Consider the following 18,082-nt stretch of genomic DNA (forward strand, 5'->3'; position numbering starts at 1 on the left):
TATTGATAGGATAGCATCTTGCAGTTGATGGAGATTTGTGGGATGCACATCCAGGGCACGAAGCTCCCGTTCCACCACATCCCAAAGATGCTCTATTGGGTTGAGATCTGGTGACTGTGGGGGCCAGTTTAGTACAGTGAACTCATTGTCATGTTCAAGAAACCAATTTGAAATGATTCGACCTTTGTGACATGGTGCATTATCCTGCTGGAAGTAGCCATCAGAGGATGGGTACATGGTGGTCATAAAGGGATGGACATGGTCAGAAACAATGCTCAGGTAGGCCGTGGCATTTAAACGATGCCCAATTGGCACTAAGGGGCCTAAAGTGTGCCAAGAAAACATCCCCCACACCATTACACCACCACCACCAGCCTGCACAGTGGTAACAAGGCATGATGGATCCATGTTCTCATTCTGTTTACGCCAAATTCTGACTCTACCATCTGAATGTCTCAACAGAAATCGAGACTCATCAGACCAGGCAACATTTTTCCAGTCTTCAACTGTCCAATTTTGGTGAGCTTGTGCAAATTGTAGCCCGTTTTTCCTATTTGTAGTGGAGATGAGACGTACCCGGTGGGGTCTTCTGCTGTTGTAGACCATCCGCCTCAAGGTTGTACGTGTTGTGGCTTCACAAATGCTTTGCTGCATACCTCGGTTGTAACGAGTGGTTATTTCAGTCAAAGTTGCTCTTCTATCAGCTTGAATCAGTCGGCCCATTCTCCTCTGACCTCTAGCATCAACAAGGCATTTTCGCCCACAGGACTGCCGCATACTGGATGTTTTTCCCTTTTCACACCATTCTTTGTAAACCCTAGAAATGGTTGTGCGTGAAAATCCCAGTAACTGAGCAGATTGTGAAATACTCAGACCGGCCCGTCTGGCACCAACAACCATGCCACGCTCAAAATTGCTTAAATCACCTTTCATTCCCATTCAGACATTCAGTTTGGAGTTCAGGAGATTGTCTTGACCAGGACCACACCCCTAAATGCACTGAAGCAACTGCCATGTGATTGGTTGGTTAGATAATTGCATTAATGAGAAATTGAACAGGTGTTCCTAATAATCCTTTAGGTGAGTGTATATGCTCTAGCGTAGCCAAGATGTGGCTGAATGTGGCCCAATCAGGATTGCCTCATGTCCCATGACATTTTGTAATGTTGTATGCACTAATAGTAGAACTTACAGTAATGCTTGCCTCATCCCTATACCATTGCCTTCTGGTATCTATGATGCACTTGGAGAAGACCCTAAACATAGTTTTATTTTGTATTGTAGATGGCGGAGCAGGGGGGAAGGTGCAAGTTCAGTGAGATCTTCATGATCGATCTTCTCTTCTCTAAACCAGGGGTGGCCAACCCTGTTCCTGGAGAGTCGCAATCCTGCAGGTTTTCCAGGTCTCTCTAAATTACCAATTGATACCTTGAACACAGGGACATTTTGTCTAATTAATTGGTTCAATTAAGCAGTTAACAATCTGGCTAGAACAAAAACCTATAGACCCTGAGGATCTCCAGGACCAGGGTTAGCCACCCCTGCTCTAGACTCATGTTATTTCACTTGGTCAGGTGTGCCTGTCAGAATGTGTATATGTGGAAGGGGTTATTTCCTCAAAAGCACTAATACTTTCTCCCTTGTATTTAATAAGGCAGGTTCTTTTTGGCTTTTCTTCCCCACTGCCTGGGTCAGGTGCAGTCTTTAACATAGAGTTTAGCACCTGTAACTAATCTTGTAATTTTCAAAATGGCAATCCAGGAATGCAGTTCAGAGCTCCCTGTAATTTTGACTGATGGGACAAATGAGGATGTATCAATGTCACGGCTGTCAAATGAAGGATTGCTGGGCATTTACAGCCTAGCATAACAACAGCAGGGATTCTCCCTTCCAACACAAACTATATAGGTAACACTCCAGCTAGTAAATGAACTTGGTATAGAATGTGTGAATCGCACTTTGCCAGGGGTAACAGTGTCTTGTTCCCCCAGATCTCTCTGAATTAAATAACCATGTTGTTGTTGTTGTTTTAATATTTATTGTGGTTTTGAAAATATTTCAATTCTTCAGACAGACATTACATAGTAAGCAACCAATATAAAAACAAAAATTACTTCAAAATATATGCTGTACATATATTTAAACAGGAAACTTTTTTTAGCATCCCAGATAACAAAATTTCAGAAATATATACAGAAGTACTATTTACAAAATGTTAAAAAAAATGTTGTCCTGCACTTTGTGTTCATGCTTGGTCTCGTTTTATTAATCTAAGAGGCATTTATCTTTAAAACTAAAAACAATAAGTGCAAGTAACATGCTAAATGTCAATTTCAATTTTGAATTTGTCAAGAAACAAACCAATAAAACTTCAATAACCAAGTCACAGATGAACATTTGTAGACATGTAGTATAGAGTTAATTAAATCTAAGGTAACACCTTCGAATCTAATTCACATTCGAAAACAAATGGAGATGACACTATTTTTCTTCTTTGATTAAGCCCAAGATGTAAGTGCTGCAAGTCACAGTGCAAGACAGTGTAGCAAGATTAATTATTTTCTCCCAGCTGACATTAGAGATGTTAACCAGCCATGGGACAATGGAGCCAACACAATCGAGAGTTATCTACGCCATAATCATCTTTAGCAGATATTGTTCAAAATGCCAATATATATATATATATATATATATATATATATTTCACTGAGGTTACTTCAATATGACAATCCTTCAGCTATCAACACAGACGGACAAACACAAGTGATGAGATGTTGAGTAACAATCATTTCAGTGGAGTAACCCATGTAGAACTACTGGAAGAGGAAATTAGTTTTTACAGAGACTCTAAAACTTAATAGAAGAATGGACATGTCATAAAGAGGAATCTTGGTTAGAAGAATACTTTAAGGCCCCTTGATAGGAGTTGCTCTGTGGTCTGCCCTCAGGGAGAACTGGTTATAAGTCTCTTGAGCTTGAGATACTCCTCAGGGGTGAGGGAGACCAGGTTAGAGGAGGCAGGTTTGACCATGAGGAGTGGGTGCGGTGCTGTCCCTGATTGGAGGGCCCCTGCAGGTAGCCCCAGAGTCATGGCAGAGCCCTGCCTGCAGGAGGAGACAGTGTTCTCAGAGTTGTCAGGGCTGTAGGTGGGGGATAGGCAGTCTACACGGTCCATGTGCTCGTGGAGCTGGGGCCCGGGGCGGTCCCGCATGGCAATGGGCTGAGCCTGGCTGCTGCCTCTGCCCACCACCAAGTCCTGAGGCTCCACCTGCTCCCTTGGAGAATAGCGCTTCAGCACCTCATAGTCTCTGCGGTGCGGGTAGAGCTTGCAGTAGGGATCCCAGCTGTCCGTGGGAATCCTGCGGCTTAGAGGCATGGCGTCTGCTGGGTTCAGCTTGGTGGCGTTGGACCATGCGGGCATGCCCTCCCGCTCTCTGTCCTTGACACCCAGAGGGATCAGGTGGCTGTTGATCCTGGCATAACTGGGACACCCAATCATGAGGCCCTCTGTGGGGGATAGGTGGGAGAAGCTGCCCAGAGGGGGTTTGAGATGGTATGTGTCCACTGAGCCCAGCCTCAGCCCCTGCTCCTCTGCAGGGCTCGTCTTGTCCCCCCAAGGGCCCTGGAAGCTCAAATCTGTGGGCAGATCGATGGCTGGTGCTCTGTCCACACTGGCCCGCAGCCCCCTGCCCTCCCCCTCAGCAGATGACACCGTCCTCCCTCCCTCACCATTCAGCAGGACCACTGAGCCCTGCTTACCTCTGGAGCTGGCAAACCAGTTCTGCAACACCGCCAGTGGGATCTGAATTTCCATCCTGCTGGGGGAATCTTTAGGGGGCTCCTGCCTTGCACGGCTCAGGTTCAGAGGCTCTGGGCTGGGCTGAGGAGACTCAGCGCGATCCTTCAGCTGTTGAGCGCCATCTCCCTCTGGACTCTTTGTGACCGGAGCATCCTGGGGGTTAGGGCTGCAGGCTCCCACACTAGCCGGGAGCTGCCACACCGGTGCGGGGGGCAAGACCGGCGAGAGCGAGGATCTGCTGGAGGCAGCTGCAGAAGTGAGGTCGATGACAGGCTGCTCGGGAGTGGGGGCTGGGCTGTGGTCCACACTGCCCTCTCCGTTCTCCGTGACCTCTGACTCCCCTTCTGTCGAGGAGTTCCAGCCGGGGTACAGAGGAGACACCTTTAAAAACTTGGGGGCTTTGATGCCGGTGGGCGGGGAGAAGGAGGAAGGGTGCTGGCTAACGGGCCCCAGGCTGCACTCTTTCCTGCTCAGGTTGAGCGGGTCCGCCCAGCCAGAGGAGGAATTGTACTCCTTGGCCAGAGTTCGCAGGAGCACCAGCTGCTGACGGGGCTGCTCGCTGACCTCTCTGGACATGGGGAGGCAGCCAGTCTGGATGTGAGGCGCCTTCACAGGGGGAGAGGTGGGGAAGTAGGCGGGCAGGGCTGGGTGGTTGGGGTGGTAGTAGTGTCTGAGCTGCAGAGGCATTGGGATGATGCGCACTCTGTTGACTGCGAGGAAATCATGGTGGCTCTAAAGAGACGGAGAAAAAGAGACGTCAAAGCAATGTGGTGGTCAAGTAGGTAAGGTAAATTACACACTCTTGAATCCATAGTTTCCATCTCTTCATTTAATTGAAGAAAAGAACCTGCTGGGGGTTGGGAATGGGGTGCTGGGAGGCTGGGTGTACCTGAGTGAGGGAGGTGTGGCTGTGGCCATAGCTCGCAATGTATTTGCTGGCCCTGCGTCTCTCTTCTTCCTCCTCCTCCTCGTGGCAGTGGCTATCCCTGTGGAAGCGTTTCTGTGCCCGGGATGGGGTCATGTCCTTGTGCTCCTCGCCCCGCAGGTGGCGCTCATAGGGCAGAATCAGCCTGAAGGAGCAAAAGGGCAACAGTGGTATAGGGCCCAGCCACACACAGCCACAAACTCCACAGCTGTAACTGTATGTTCGGGGGCAGTACAGGTGTAACTGTGTGTTCAGGGGCAGTACAGGTAGGGGTGTGGGAGGTACAGTTGAGTTGACTTACTTCTCATAGTGGCGGCGCGTGCAGGTGGCGGCACTGGTGCTGCGAGGATTTCCCCCCAGCTTGTTATACACCTGCTTCCACATCTGGTGAGCAGTCACCTGGGAGAGAAAGAGAGAGAGCAGGGCGTTAACACACACACACACACACACACACACACACACACACACACACACACACACACACACACACACATCTCTTAGCTTCAGCTTGCAGACACACCCTCTTGCAGAGACTGTTAGGATGTGAAAAATTACTTTCATCACCCTGTTATTAGTTGTTGGTATATATATAATATAACTCTCTTACAGACATAATAATCTACATTACATGGGCCAGTGCAAATGAACTTCCTGTGTGCTTCCTGGTAATACACTTTTAGAGGAATGTATTGTATAAAATGTTTGTGTGGCTCCCCAGCCTTACCTGGTCATAGCCTCCCAAGCTCTGCACCGCCTTGTACATGAGGAACAGGTCAACTGGAACAACACAACAGCCACAGGTTAGCTCAGGCATTTCAGAGCTTTCCAATTCTGCTGTCTCTCCAGCAGTACTCAACACTGGACAGAACTACCCTCAATCAATCACTTTCACAGACTCACCCTGTTTGAAGCCTAGGTGAGGGATCCTCTCGATGGGTGTGTCCCTGTTCTTCATGAAGAGGTAGAGCTCCTTCAAGAATGTCTCTTCTGTGGGTTCTTCCTCTGGCGCCGTGCTGGCCTGCTCCTCTGTCTGCCCTTCCCGAGACATGCCCTCACCCTGCTGGCACAAACATGACATGGTAAGAGACATTGACACTGCTTGCTTGCCTCTCTGGTAGTATGGTGACACCCCCACCACACAACAAGACAAGCAGGGTAAGAGTTAATCCCTGCATATCTACCTGTCTCACTGTCTATCACTGGCCATGCTGCCTTATCTGACATGCATGTCTGCTAAGAAATACATAACTGTGATCTAAAAAAGGGAACAGAATTAAGAGTCCCAGTCTGTTTGTACATCTGTCAGCTCACAATCAGATCACAGTTGTGGTCAGAGACACCAGCACAGTTTCCCTGTATTGGTGACACATGGTGACACTATCCTGCTGATAAGACCCAGTCAGTCAATCAATCAGCAGGGAGATAGTCTTTCTGGCTGTCCCTCTGTTCCAGCATCAGTATCAGGTATCCACACTGATCAGCTACATGTTTGCAGTGTGAGGTTATGGTCCCGGTCATAAGAAGCAAGAAGAGCAACATGATGGGGTGTCAAATAGCTGACGACTTCTCAAAAACAGAAGAAACCAGATATTCAGGTTTGCGGCTGCTTATGGTCACAAATCATTGCTCAAGAGCCAGGAACCAGGGCCTAGAAATTTTGAATATTTCACCTTTTATGCATCAGCAGTTACCTGATCACAGATCTTTCATCGAATCCGCGCTCTGAATGTAAGAGCCAGTGCCCGGAATGACAAGCAGGAAGTTGACAGCAGTGAAGTAATCAAGGTTTCTTTGAAATGGTCTCATTAGCATTATTAAGATTTGATAGATTCTTGATTTGGACATACAGGGCGTGCCAGGAATGTATCAATTTACAAACAAACAAAACAAGCCTGTCCTCAAACAACACAATTTGTCAAACACTATTCCAACAGGCTAGGCAAAAAGCTGAGAACTTTACAAAATGGCTGGATTTTGCTTTGATTGAGTTATGATGATGATGATGATGATTTTACGTGGCTTTTTTTAAGCAGAGTTCTCTGCCCATTTCCAGACAGAATACAGAGAGCACTCCACAATTCAGATTGGAAGCTTTTGAACAAATGGATTCAGGAATGGTAACTGTTTAACTATAGACATCAACATGATAATACAACATAATACAAACTATCATAACTTGTACTTTGCTGCAGGCAGTCTGAGCCACCGAGTCACTCTCTATATGGCCTCTCTGCAGTACAACTTTATCACCTGTACATCCTTTTAGCATCACCAAGGTGCAATTCTTCAACTTACCCATTGGGGTCCACTCCAACCATTATCTCATCCCCATGCAGACTGTGGTCACCTGGCTACTCTACATCTCTTTGTTTAGTGAGTAGGAATGCACCCCTGAACTTTATATAGGTGAAAGCTTTACTAATAGTATATATATGATACTACTAAATATATTACTGTGTGATAGGAGTATAATGTCATCATTTGTTTTATTTCAATCAAGTATATTTGTGAATTATAGTGATTCGCATGCAGGACGCCAGTATTGTGCACATTGTCAAGTGTTGTTCATGCATCTGCTCTCACGCACACGGCGGACCTGTCCGACAAGTTCCCGTATGTATCCCCGGACTGACCGCTATTCAGCACTGCCAGCTCCGACCGGGAAGTGTCGTTCAGCGCTGCAGTATGTGCTCACAGCGCATTCCTATTTCAGCATGTCAACAACACCAGTTTAACGTGTCTTCACTGGTTGCATTGCATACATCATCAGTGCTTTAAAATATGAAGAGAGTATGTATTATTATCAGTAATATTATTATTCACAATGTAGGCTTATATCATGTTTAATTTGCAAGCGAGGTAAATCTAATTATTCCGCAAAACATCAATCAGTCAGTGCTGACCGCGTTGGAGCACAATTCTGAACCATAGTGACGTCATCGGATAGAAGGGGAATAAGCCTGAACATACACGTGTGATTCCAGTAAAATATCGTATTGACATTTGGGAAACCACCGTACTCTTATTATGAATTATTACTGTAACATTACTACCAATGCTTCTATCGACAACATCAATAATAGTAATAATTAGATTTATATTTGTAATATTGCTTTTATATATTTTGTATTGGTAGTGGAAGTAAATGTTGTCTTTCATCTTTCATTGTATATGCATAATTATAATGTTATTATGTATTACGTAAAACAAATGAGCATAGCAGCAGTACAACTCTAACATCAAACCCCCTCTATTTACTGCAGAGTATGAATACGCCTATATTCTAATGATAATAATAATTACTAGAATAATAATAGATCTAATCATCATCATCATCATCATCATCTTTGAAAATAATGGCAAATGTTCATGTAGGCCTGTGTTGTTTTCTTTCGTTGATTGTATGGTGATGTTGTCAACATGCCAAATATGTTTATTAAATAACAATCATAATAGCAGAGTAGTAGCCCTGTGCTGTATATGCAGGAATACACAGGATTCAGACCCCCTCACAGCCTCTGCGCATTTTGATACCATCATCATACAAGCAACGAAACGAATACAATTGCGATTATATTTATAGTTTATGATTGTGATGCTGCTTATTATTATTATTAAAACAATAACGCAACACAATACATCACTGAAGACCATGCTGACGTTTGACAATGGCAAATGGGTGTCGTGAGACTTTGATGAGCAGATCTCTAATATTTAATTTAGCAAATACATATACACAATTATATACTACTACTACTACTACTACTACTACTAATTAATTAACGATCATGATCAATAAAGATCAATAAACGCCTAATCCAGTACAGGGTCACGGTGAGGCTGTGTTCCTATTCCTATCCGGTGTGTGATTGACACACAGCTACTCTTAAGGATTAAAGCAAATGTAAATTGACCAATTTCTTTACATTGTGCGTAACATGAGCAACGGGGTGAATTCCCACAATAACTATTCTGTTCTTCTCCTGAGCAGTAATGGGCTACGTTTACTCTGCGATTCCACATGGGTTACAATAACTGATACACAGCAGGAAAGAGAAATGAACTAGTTATGCAGGATTGGTTTTAAAAAGCGAGAAGCTATGCATTTCACAGAATACATAAAAGCAACAGGTGGTAAAATAATGTCGAAATGAGTTTTGGATCAGAAATTATCAGTACTAGTACCAGGTGATGTATGACAGTGATTGGTGCATATATGGTCAATTCCTTTCAATTATTTCAAAAGTTGCATTGCTTTGCCTGTCAAAAAAGTATCCGTATTCTTACTCTTTAACAGTTAACAGTTGCAAAATAAGTGGGAATCATTTCAAAGCCCTGCGGGACAGTCCCACGAATTAGGACAACAGCTGAACAACAACCGAATTGTCCCAGAGTCCAGCCTTTTTACATTTTATTACAATAATAATAATACAAAAAAAAAACATTTTGTGCCAATTGTGCAGAATGGTGTATATTAGGAATGAGAAACTCAACTCTATTGAGACAATTGCAGAGCTCATTAAGTGTCTAGACATTTAAATGTATAGTTTAGATTTTATTTTGCACAAAGCTGGTTCCCTACACAACCGCTGCACAAGAAAGACCAATTTATCATCAGCTTCACACCCGCCGGAGGAATCCGTGGGGACGAACCACCGCAGTTACATTTCAATCCCACAAACTCTACCAGGTCTGGCGCATAAATCCGACCCGCACCAGCACAGGCGCATTAAACCGGGGCTTACTTTTGACGTGAGCCGAAGTCCGCGCTGTTATAACGGGTGTCCCGGCGGCGCCTCCCTGCGTCTCTTGCTCTGGCTGGTGCGTCTCGGAGTGGCGGAGTGGCGCAGCGGGCAGCTGTGGCGTCGCTGTCACCAAATCTGTGCCTGTGCCTGTACCTGGGTGACATCACCGGCTCCCAGCGCGGAAGGTGGGGCCACCTGTGCCTTTCAGCTGCGCTTGTGTTTGACCGTGACCGGTTCCACCTGTCTGAGGAATAGTAGCCCACAGAGAAGGCGAGGCTAGGATATTGTGTGCCATTTAATCTGACAATTTGAATAATACCGCAGGATGTTGTAATTCTTTTTTTTTTTTATAATATTTTATCGGGTCGTCCGCACAGATTCATAAGTCGGGGAAAGCAAGAGGGCACTGCAGGGCGACTGGAAGAATCGGGACCTGACTTCAGAAATAGTTTGATTGAAGTTGTGTCAAAGTTGATCAGACTGGCACTGGAATGTCACTAGAAAAAGAAACACACACACACACACAATTAAACTAATAAAAAAAATAGACCAGAAACATATGATGTAACCGTTACATTGTTTTAAACGTTTCAGAAGATTATCATCATAATCCCATTAATAAGAATTATAGTTTTAATTGTCTAATCATTATGAATATTATGAGAAATCATCATCATCACCATTAGCACTACCAACCAGCAAAGCTTCAGGAGATGTGCAGGAATCTAATCTTGCACTTGAAAATAAATATTTTTTACCTGTATTTGTTTTATCATTAGACATTATTAAATGATTCAGTGACATCCAATAAACAGGCAGTCAGACAACAGAAATCTTCAAAATGTGGGCCACACCCTCAACATATCCCAAGCTGTCATTCATGATCACTGTGCTGTATCTGAGCCTTCATGAGCACGCAGGGTTGCTTTTGTACGGATTGTCAAAGCAATTTGACAAGACAAAGTCACAAACCACACGGAATTCCAGTCTTTTGATTAATTTAGTTGAATTATTGTCTCAGTTGCCTGTTTTTTTTTTTTTACCGAGACAGGTGTCCCTGTGTTTTCACAGAATGAATACCAGTGAATACAAGTCTGTGGTGTTGATTGCTGTCCTTCTCGCTCTCCTCTCAGTCCTGATTTGCCGAAGCATACATCTCTTCCATATGTGTTCAAATTGTACCACTTGCTTAACAGATTCCAGTGTAATTACTGTGGGGCTGATATGGTCCAGAATAGCAGCATAAACCATTAGTGTACAGACTGACCAGGGGAGAGCACAATAGTTTTTCTCAGTTTTCTTCTCAGATAATTAACATGGTCCTGTGTGGCACAGAAAACCAACTACTCTTGAAAACATGTTCCTGCTGATCACTATGTAGCAGAAGTGGAATGGCACTACAGTGACTCTTTTTATAAACCATGTGTGTTGCGGTAAATGTTAAGAGTAGGCTATATAATAGGGGTGTAGAGAAAGCAATTACTGCATGGTTAAAATGTGCCTTTGAATTTAAAAATGATTACCACGTGGGGAAACGAGTGCTTTGTTTCGTTATTCTAATAATGACCTCAAGGTGAGTAATTAAGAGGTGGAATATAAGCTCTTGAGGGCTGTCAAAACCTCACCCTGCTGTGACCTGGGTTACAATTGTAGTTGTGAATATGCAGCACTGTCTGGTTATGAAGGTACAAATTAGGAAAAGGGATCAAGGCAGCTTTGAATGTTCACCAAAAGAAAGCTTTTACTGAGCGCAAGTGCAAGAAACTTGTACAAACTGGTTGGAACAGAAGGATTTCAATTCTCCATGCACTTTCCATTATGCGACCGCAATCAGCTCAGTGCAGTAAATAGGTTTATACATTAATTAAAATATATATTTTTTTAAATGAAAATATTTTAAAAAGGGAAAAAAAAAAACTAACCAACAAACAAGCCAAAACACTGTGAAAAGGCATTTGCACATAACATCACCCAGAGCAAAGGGGAACAATAAGTGTGCTTAAAATTAGGATACATACTAATTAATACATTCTAGTCCTCTATAGACAAAACAGCCTGGTCCACATTAGATTACAAGGTTAAAACGAGAAAAAAGTACAGATGAAAATACACAATCCCTCCACACTTTCAAAATCTGGCAGTGTGTGTGTAAGTGAGCAACGCTTAACTGCATACATTAGTTCAATATGAGAATACCACACACATGACAGGAAAAGTATCTCCCTCAGACCTAATATCCCTCAAGACAGATTAAGCGTTCCTCATGAAAATTAAATACATCACACCATCGATTCAGGTCTTTCTTGATAGTCTACAGGCGCACATATTGCAGTAATCACATTCAAAAACCATGCCCGTCTTTGAAATCGGTCCAGAAGGTGCTTTCTGACGTCTTGAGTTTGACACGTGTCCAGGCGCGAGGATGACAGCGAGACAAGCAGAAGCAGTTGAGAAGAGCCAGGAAACCCATTCAGAATCATCACAGTAAACAGCAAAACCCAAAGTAGTGAACCACTAGGAGTACAGTCAGCTTAAATGGGTGAATTAAAACATAAAAAAGGCAGTCAGATTCAGATATCAAAAGCCCCAGGGCCCCATTCACTTATATAGGCTTCCATAGCATCATGGATTTGGCTTCAATGTCTTACTACAGGACCTCACTAATCACTTCCCTAACCTCCCTGAACCCTACTTAAACCCCCTCACTACTTATTAATATGTACCTTTCTAGACAACAAATCAAACTGGGCTACAAACGGGCCCTTCTCTACAGATTTCAGGACTGACCGTTACAGTCAACAAAGATATTTCCCCTTTTCAATTAGTCTTATCTTGAATTAAAATAAAAGAATTTCAGATATATACACTTCCTATAAGAACAGCCTAGATATCCAAGGGTAGCAACATTCTCCTGTTCTCAAACAAACTATGAAGGAATTGAACAAAACACTGTTAAAAAGACCGCACAAAAGGCTGGGCTTCATTACAATATAGTTATCTACGTATTGCAGATAAACAACACTGTGATAATGAAAAGATAAATGCTTGTATACAATTATACCGTAAGGTCTTTTTACATTATGCCTATGTAAAACTTTGTTTACCAATACGGACTAAAGCCAGTCAATACAACTCAGACAACTGTGAACAAGAGACAAACTGACAGGGCATCCGGTTCCTACTGACAAAACCTGTGGGAATTTGCATTCTCTGCCTTGATGCAAAGATAGTTTGCGATGTCATGTGGGATTAAACCAGTTCTCTAGCATTTCATAGCTGATGCTAAAAGATAAAACAAAGTGCAAAAGCAACATTCTAAAACGGCAGTAAACACAAGTAAATGTTTAACCTATATTAATACGGACAAACCCTGCTGAAAACATACGAGTTCCACCTCCATCTGGGCTCCATTATGAGGAACAGTTAGTCAACATTACCTAGGTTTCCCCTCCCGAAGTATGAAGTCCACTAAAACATTTACACCACATCTAGTATGTGTGTATTTGCCGTGGATTTTCCCGTACCAGCTCATATATGATGGGTGACACAGACATCTACCTCAGACTTGAAACCACCTGCTGCTCAGGTAGGAAAAGCCAAATTAGTAATGGCCATTTTATTTTCCCAGGGAACTACACTGCCTTCTGCCATAAACCCAATGCAGTATTGTATACTAAATACACAGTGCATGGAAAGCAATGTGTCAGTCTGCCATCTTTGCATTAATACCTTAAACCATGACTTAATTCAGACATGCCCAGAGACACCCACACCCACTAGGTCTTGTCCTACTGATCTCCTCTGCTGCTACGGTGCTGTCCTCTCTGCACACACTGCTCCTATTCCCACACTAGATATTGCCAAGGCTAGCACACCCTCACCAGATACAGGCTGCGAGTTTCTGTTGCTTAAAGGACATTGTTAGAGCCGGTTAAAGTCAGTTCTCACTCAGTTAAGGTTAATCCTAAGGGGAAATGTACAATCAATGTAAAAACAGGCATACGCACAGGCGGCTGCTCTCGAGTCAGAAGGTGCCATTATCAATGGGAGAGTTCTCCAATTATGCACTTTACCACGAACAACCCCTCATTCAAGAACAGCATGAGCTGTGTGTGCCTACTCATACCCAGTCCACCGCATACACAATTCAAATCACACTATTCATTTGGAACCAGAAAATAATCAATCAATACTCACTATATATAATCTATATACATACACACCATTTTTTTTAATTAATATATTTATATATAAATATAGAAATTTCGTTTTGGGATACCACTGCACTACGTATGCAGATAGACCTCCAGGGCAGCCCCTCAAGGCATTGGGGAAGGAATAACGATATTGAAAAGAAAACACAAACAAAACAAAAAACGCTGTTCCATACCCATGTATAGTGATATAAAAATAGTTTAGTTTAGTGTGTGTATCCATAAAAAAAACGTGCTGTGGAGAGAATCCATGGTGGTCGTACACAATGCTGGTCTGTCAGTGGGATCTGTAGAGACAGTGTTCTGTCAGAATGGGGAGTCGTGCTGCACACAAGGATATCAACAGCATCCTAAGGCACAAATTCTTGATCTGAAGGCACTCATGCTGTATTGGTTATGCCTGCTGGGACGGTGACTGTTTGGCCATTGTAGGTTGCATCTTAGTAGGACTTTTTACAGTAGTTAAGGGCCTACAATTGGTACTTCCTGCATCTACACAGGGTTGTATGCTGGATCTGTCTCTCTAGTAGCCCCTCCACATTGCTGAATTAATGATAAAGGCCTCGAGGCTTGCCATTTTCCAATGGGCATGTGAAAAACAATTGTTCCTATGGGGACTAAAGCGGTTATATTGCATATTGTTTGGTTGCTCTTTGAACAGATAATGGAGTAATTGACTTTACTTTGTCTGTAGATGACAGCAATCACTGCAGGACAAGTTTGATTTTACTCGGCAGCATGAATGCACCCTGACACTTGCCTGTAGTGAACTCATGCTGCTGGAAACATTTCAATAGGATAGTCACCCAGTTGTATGATCCCTGTGAAAGTAAAGTGAATTATGGGTAATGTTCAGGGCCTGCAGAAGGTGTGCCCCCGCAGTGTAAGGCACAGTTGTACATGGCTGCTAATGCTGTAGTATAAGGATGACTCGACACAAGTGCATAAGTGTCCTCCAGCGCACTCTCTCTACACACATTCGGCGGCAGTGCTGTATATTGCGGCTGTGCTGTCCGGACATCAGTACAGTTAAATCCTCAGCGCTGTGTAGAGGCGGTGAGGTGCGGGGCCCGGTCCCTGAGGGAGTGCGAGTGTGTCTCCTCTCTACAGCGCCTCCACGTAGTTAGCCGGGAACATCCCCTGGCGGCCATCTTTGCTGCAGCCACTCAACCAGGCCTGGTTCACCGTTTCCACAGCGCTGATGATGTCACCGGGTTCCAGGGAGAGCTCGGACTCATCCTCTGAGGGAGAGAGAAAGGGAGAGAGAAAGGGAGAGAGCAGTGAACACACTAACTAGTCCACTAAATCACATCTTCCATACAACATCACAGTGAGGTGTCATTATCATTATTTGTGATCTGGCAAAAAAAACTATAGTAACTCCTAGAGAAAAGAAACTGAACTATTGCATTGTGGGTAAGATGGGGACAGTAATCGGAGCCCTGTGTTTTGACATTTCTTTCAGTCGGTCGCTTGTACGAAGGGAAGAGCAACAGCCTCCCATCACCACAGCTCCCACAGACCAGCAGTGTCAGAGAGGGATGGGTGGCACACGCACGTCATCCTTTCAGAGCCAATTGCTGCCAAATAAATTATAGTGACAGACTTACAGCTAATTATAGCTCTGGAGAAGGCAGGTAATAATGAAATATAATACACTGAAACTGAATTGTAATATATATTAAATTAATTTTGCTTTTGTTATGCAGGTAAAGTTCTGCCTCATCTCTAGGCCCCTCTCCTGCCCTCTCCCAGTCTATTCTTTTGGACTGTGATCTAGTACCCTTTTATAATAAATTGTTTTACTGATGTATTCTCTTAGTTTGACTAAATTGAGTTGGAGGTCCTTGTCCTCACTATAACACAAGGTGGCGTAGTTGTGCATCATTGTAGTTGGTGTAAACGCCTGCTACCCCTAGTGCCCACCCAGCCAGTGTTAAACCTTGGTTTTGTGGCTGTATCTTGTCTGGAAGGTGTTGAAACAAAGAAACCCACACTGCAGAGCAAAATATTTTTGAATTCTGAACCACTTTTAAATATTTTATACTACTTAAATAGACAACTGAATAATACTTATTTTCTAGAAGATTGAACAATACAGCACCCAGCAGAAATGAACTGATAATTAAAAATATACATTCCTCTTCTGTTTACAGTCTGAATAATTGCTTCAATATTTCCACATTCCCATATAATGTCCCTGCATACCTTTAGTGTAATAACCATGTACAGTAATGTTATGAAAAATGCAGGGTGCAGCCCATTAAATATCACTTCAGCATAGTAATCATATTTAATTTTAACCCTAACTGCTTGATTGAAACAACACCTGTATCAGTTCCTCCAGCACAAAACAAAACAACTTTCCTTTACAATATAGATATGCACTGCAAGAATACACCAGGTTAAAATGAAGCCCATAAACTCTAAATCAAATGTTATAGGACTGAGATATTACACAGGATATTTAATGCAAAATTACTCAAGCAATTTATTCCTGTATAATTGTAACAGCTGATATATGCGTTTACATAAATACACCAACATTTAAAAGCAATAAAAGAATGTACTTGAGAATGCCAAGTTATCCTTCGAGAATATTACCCAAAAGATAATGGGACATTGCATATTAACATGGGGAACTCATGAATGACTTTTCAATCAAAGCAGCCAATAGAACACTGTGTCCAGTCACTCACTCTGCCTGCTTTAACTATCTTTAACATCCTGCCTCTTTACTGTTGACTCCCATCTGACTTGAGCCACAATCCTTTTCTGTCTGTCTTAATATTATTCATACTATTATTTGGCTAATTGGGCCATTTCATGAGTTCTCTGAGGAGTGGCTATATTAGAAATAATACGAATAATGCACCTCCCTGAGTTAAAAGGAATATGTGTGTGTGCGTGTGTGTGTGAGAGAGAGAGAGAGAGAGAGAGAGAATGGCAGGGTTGTGTTTGTTTGAGAGTGAGCTAGCTGTTGAAGAATGACTGCTATGCTGTTCACCTATTATCACTATAAATCTTCATTACTGCTTATGTTATAAATAGATGGCAACAAGATGCCTTATCGGAATTGCTGCAAGAGATGCGTTCCACTGTTGTTTTTGTTGTTGTTTTGTTCATCATTCACGACATATGCAACACAAGTGCCGGGGAAATGCTGCTTCAGGCACAGCATCGCATTCAAATTCTAAATAAGAAAACTCTCAATGGATTTGGGATTTTTCTGACCGCTTCATGTGGATCTAAATGCATCCCTGATATGCACTGTAATACTGTATACACAGACATCCAAATTCTGGTCTGCATGCAATCATGCAATTGCAGAACAAAGAGAATTAAAGCACAGAAGTGCATTGCCAGATCCACTGTGAAAGGAGGAGGCCTTTAGGCAGGTTGCTTTTCCTTTTTCATGGGACATAGTGATGTAATGGTGGCCTTGCACACAGTGTACACTGCTGGTGTGTCTTTTTCAAACTGAATAGAAGTGCAGTCAATCGAAATGCAGTAGAAGAAACTGTCATAGTTTAAAATGAATAAAATGACCCCATTGGTGGCTAACTACAGCTAAAGTGATAAAATTACACCTGGCGATAAACTGTGGAGCAAGCAACACACTACAAGGATGCCACCTGCTGGAATGTCTGGGGAAAGAATCTGAATGGAACATTATTATCTGCATTGTAAAATAGTTTTAAAAGAAAACAATGAAAAACTGACATTTCAGCTGGTTGGAATACAATGTTTAACTCTTATTTGAAATACATCGAACATATTCAAATCAGTATATATATATATATATATATATATATATATATATATATATATATATATATATATATAATTTTATTACTATACAACATTATTTGTATACATCCTGGAACAGATTATGCAACTTCACACAAATTAAATAGTATTGTTTTCTTTGTGGAAAATGTTAAAATAATTCAGGTTCACAGAATATTTTTTCAATTGTTGTAATATATATATATATATATATATATATATATGTTTTTAAAAGAGCTTATGCAATATAAATTAAAAAATGAATGGGGTCCCCTTTACTGCACTGATAAAACCGTTTAAATTATAAATGTTATATATATATATATATATATATATATATATATATATATATATATATATATATATATATAACATTTATAATTTAAACTGTTTTATCCAATTGTAATTTGTATTGCTGAAAATGTAAACAGAACTTTTTTTATTTCAACTTGAAATATGTCATACTGCTAAAAATCTTTACTTCTTTAATTTAAGTGGATAATGTTATAACTATATATCTGTACAATGTTATATATTACATATATTACATAACTTTTAATGCACCCTAATCCTTACCCTAACCCATTTAAAGTAAAGGGGACCCCATTCA

General features: G+C 42.1%; 2 protein-coding genes across 4 annotated transcripts in view; both read right to left on the reverse strand.

Moving 5' to 3' along the window:
- Positions 1 to 2,021: 2,021 nt before the first annotated feature.
- On the reverse strand, positions 2,022 to 11,100 carry arid6 (AT-rich interaction domain 6). 2 transcript variants are annotated; one of them, XM_066711933.1, is made up of 6 exons: positions 9,470 to 11,100; positions 5,625 to 5,781; positions 5,449 to 5,501; positions 5,026 to 5,123; positions 4,689 to 4,869; positions 2,022 to 4,531 (listed from the first exon to the last, which is right to left on the reverse strand). In XM_066711933.1, the coding sequence occupies exons 2-6, from the start codon at positions 5,770 to 5,772 to the stop codon at positions 2,945 to 2,947; spliced, it is 2,067 nt and encodes a 688-aa protein (XP_066568030.1). In that variant the 5' UTR covers positions 5,773 to 5,781; positions 9,470 to 11,100; the 3' UTR covers positions 2,022 to 2,944. The 2 variants fall into 2 exon arrangements, with proteins under 2 accessions (XP_066568030.1, XP_066568029.1); XM_066711932.1 differs by having other exon boundaries at positions 5,625 to 5,784.
- Positions 11,101 to 11,184: 84 nt separating this feature from the next.
- LOC136755382 (drebrin) overlaps positions 11,185 to 18,082 on the reverse strand; it is a 50,902-nt gene continuing 44,004 nt past the window's right edge. For both annotated transcript variants that reach the window (XM_066711930.1, XM_066711931.1), the window contains exon 20: positions 11,185 to 14,924. In XM_066711930.1, the coding sequence (XP_066568027.1) occupies positions 14,788 to 14,924 (137 nt within the window). In that variant the 3' untranslated portion in view covers positions 11,185 to 14,787. The remainder of the gene's footprint in view (positions 14,925 to 18,082) is intronic.

This window comes from Amia ocellicauda, chromosome 8, assembly GCF_036373705.1.
Source record: "Amia ocellicauda isolate fAmiCal2 chromosome 8, fAmiCal2.hap1, whole genome shotgun sequence".
Classification (NCBI taxonomy): Eukaryota; Metazoa; Chordata; class Actinopteri; order Amiiformes; family Amiidae; genus Amia; species Amia ocellicauda.

Bases quoted from the DNA above. Each gene is read 5' to 3' on its own strand.
- arid6 (XM_066711933.1), bottom strand. From the start codon at position 5,772: ATGTCTCGGGAAGGGCAGACAGAGGAGCAGGCCAGCACGGCGCCAGAG. The intron at 5,124-5,448 runs GTAAGGCTGGGG...TTTCTCTCCCAG, and splicing joins GCTTGGGAGGCTATGACCAG to GTGACTGCTCACCAGATGTG. The intron at 4,532-4,688 runs GTACACCCAGCC...CCGTCTCTTTAG, and splicing joins GCCACACCTCCCTCACTCAG to AGCCACCATGATTTCCTCGC.